At 37.2% G+C, this 3141-nt stretch overlaps 1 protein-coding gene across 7 annotated transcripts in view; it reads left to right on the top strand.

Moving 5' to 3' along the window:
* Nucleotides 1-3141, top strand: part of AGFG1 (ArfGAP with FG repeats 1) — a 90741-nt gene that overhangs the window by 50103 nt on the left and 37497 nt on the right. For all 7 annotated transcript variants that reach the window (XM_019503619.1, XM_019503617.1, XM_019503618.1 and 4 more), the window contains exons 4-5: nt 666-828; nt 2253-2409. In XM_019503619.1, coding sequence (XP_019359164.1) covers nt 666-828; nt 2253-2409 — 320 coding nt within the window. The remainder of the gene's footprint in view (nt 1-665; nt 829-2252; nt 2410-3141) is intronic.

The following is a 3141-nucleotide window of genomic DNA, read 5'->3' as shown; positions in this document are numbered from 1 at the left end:
AGAAAGTGAGGGTAGGGAGGTACTATGATGCTCATTAGAATTGTGTGTCACTTATGCATGCGCTGCAAAAACCTTGGAAAACTGGAATGCTAAGGCTTTTATAGTTGTGCTCTGGGAGTGTGTGTGTGTGTGGGGGGGGGGGCATGCTTTCATTAGAGTGGCTCCGAAAGCCGCTCTAATTAAAAGTGCCCAGAGCATCATGTGTATCAGCATCCCCACACTGAAAAATGGCAGCAGGGGCACTTTAACTAAAGCTCGTTCAGCCATTTTTCAGTGCAGAGATGCTGATGCCCGTGATGCTAGGGTCTACTGGAGACTTGATTAACTGAGTTAATTGATAGCTCGAATTATTTTACAGCAGGCTCCCTGCACGTGTATAGATGCTCCTAGTGTTGGGTAGTCTTCCCTTGCATTTGAGAATTCCAGCTGTCTACTCTTCTTAAGCCATCTGTTGAAGTCCATCTTTTTATTAAGAGAAAAGCTGTAATGATGCAAAGATGTGATGCACTAAAAAGCAATTAGTTTTTTCTCCTTGGTCTAGAGCTTAAAATAGCACATCTGAGGACTCAAAACAGTAATTCTCGAATTGTTGCCTTGTAATTGATGTGTAGGAACAAAAAATCCTGTTAAATGATCATAAAATAACACACTGTTGTTTTACTCAGGTATGTTCCTCCAGAACAAGCAAAGGTGGTGGCTTCAGTCCATGCATCTATATCGGGGTCTTCTGCAAGTAGTACAAGCAGTACACCTGAGGTGAAGCCACTTAAATCTCTTTTGGGAGAATCTGCACCAGCCTTGCACTTAAACAAAGGCACACCTAGCCAAGTGAGTAACTAGTGAGTTAGGTTTGTGAGAGTTTTATATTAATTTAATAAAGGGAATGGTAATGTGAATTGATCATGTTTTTACAAAATAGCGAATTGTGGCATAAGTGGGATACTTGTAAAAGGAGAGTTATCAGTAGTTTTCATGTTCTTTTGTTTTTGTGGTGTTTCAAATTGGGGCTGAACGTCTGAAAACTAAACTGCAGTTACTTGACTTTTTAAGAACCTCAAACTAAAATGTATAGCCTGTTCCATTCACAGCATGCAATATATTTGCAGCACTGCTAAAAATCCTTAAGTTTTTCATGGACAAGCTTTTGCTTAAATGTTGTAGATGGGGAAAACAAGTTTGTGTTGAGTGGTCCTCCCTTGTATTCCTATTGGAATTGAGAATCTCTCCTGTATACTCTTAAGCCATCTGTTAAACTCCATCTTTCAATTAAAGGAGGCCATGGACAAGACCTGTTTTCTTAGTCAGTGTTGCTGATGTAAGTAGTGAAACTCCATTTCACCTAGTATTTTTCAATTTAGCTCATTGTAAAGACAGCTTATTGTCATAGTTTTTCTTTCTAAAGTGTGTCTAAATATTTTAGCCTGGCATAGAATATTTCTTCAACTGTCTGTCTTTAGAGTTAGTTCTGTAGATCATCTAGTTGCTTATTTTTAACTGCCATAAATATATTGTGTATGTTCACTATTACTATTTTGTATATTCTGAAAGAAAGTTTCTTTTATTGCCAAATGAGGTACAGAGAGTCCATTAGAAGAAATGTGTAATGAAATGTAGTATGTTTATAATATTACAGGAGTAGTAAAATGTTTTGAACAACTTTGGGGTGGTTTTAGTCTGTAAAAAGGGTAGAACTGAGATTTGAATGCAGTTTTGGAATTTCCTAACTTGAAGTTTTAACCTTACAGTACTTGTGCCCTGTTTTAGGAAATCCATTAAATACAGAACTTTAAAAAGAACTTGGAATTCAAACCTATAAGTCTCTGAAGCACTGCTGGCTTTCAAACAGTTGCAGATATTGCATACAATTTTCATAATTTGGACCTTGTTATAGACACTGATTTTTTTTCTGTGTAGAAGGCAGCTTAGTTAGTGGAGATCTGCAGTTCCCTCAGTTCACACCTTTAGCCTATTTTGAAGAAAATGCTTCTGTATACTTGCAGAGGGAAGTGGGAAGAAGGACTCTGCCACTTCTTCAGTGTTATACACTCTGGGTTAAATCACCTTTTTAAAAGGAGCTCATTGTTTTATTTAACACAATTTTTCTATGGCTTGCTGATCATGGTCAGGCAGGAAAAGAGTATTAAACTGTTCCAAAAGTAACTTATTCAGTCTGTCCTTATAGTTTCTTGTAAATATCCTAAGTTGGTAAAATATTGGCTTTCCTATTTAACTAATTAACATGTTGTTTTTAGTCCCCTGTTGTAGTTCGGTCTCAAGGACAACAGCAGCACGAAAAGAAGCAATTTGACCTCCTCAGTGACCTTGGCTCAGATATCTTTGCTGCTCCTGCTCCTCAGTCAACTGGTACAGCAAATTTTGCAAACTTTGCACATTTCAACAGTCATACAGGTAAGATTGCTTTATAGGCTTTTAATTTCAAATTATAAATATGAAACTAAGCAGTTTTCTTTCTTCGTGGTGTATAGGTAGGAAATGGCCATACTGTCTATATCAGCGATTCCCAAACTGACAGATTGTGCACCACCAACTTAACCATCCAATCTTAAGTACCACCAGCAATTCTTTCAGTTCACCCTTAAGTACCACCAGCAAATTTTTTGTCATATAAAGTAATTATAATAAATCTGTTAATGAGTACCACTGACGGTACCCATACCACAGATTGGGAACTGCTGAGTTAATAGTGAAATATTACTATTCCTTGGGAGTGTTCAGTTGTATTAGTTAACATCTTATTTATAACGTGATGGTAATCTAATGGCATGATTTCTTAAGTTTTATAAAGATATATTTGATTAAATAAAATGGTGGTTTAGTTCCTGTTAATATATAATTTGTAGTAAAAATGGTAGTAAGCTTTCTCCCTCATGGAGGGGAAGTAAAGAACTGGAGAAGGAAACAAGGAATCAAAAGTTGTGAATCACTACTGAGCAAGATGTAAGAGAGGACAACTGAAGGAAGAGTGAGTAGGACTTTTCCTGAATGGCCGATTTTTTGATTCTGAAGAGTAGTAATAGCTGTGATGCTCCATATCTGTCAGCCACTCATGGCAGACGTTGCTACTAGTTAGCAGGGTATATCATAGAAGTAGGGTCAGAAGGGACCATGTAGATCTTCAAG

The sequence above is a fragment of the Gavialis gangeticus genome, unplaced genomic scaffold (genome assembly GCF_001723915.1).
Source record: "Gavialis gangeticus isolate Ggan-Ray unplaced genomic scaffold, GavGan_comp1, whole genome shotgun sequence".
NCBI lineage: Eukaryota > Metazoa > Chordata > Crocodylia > Gavialidae > Gavialis > Gavialis gangeticus.
The sequence above is the reverse complement of the archived record's forward strand: the minus strand, read 5'-3'. Positions and strand labels throughout refer to the sequence as shown.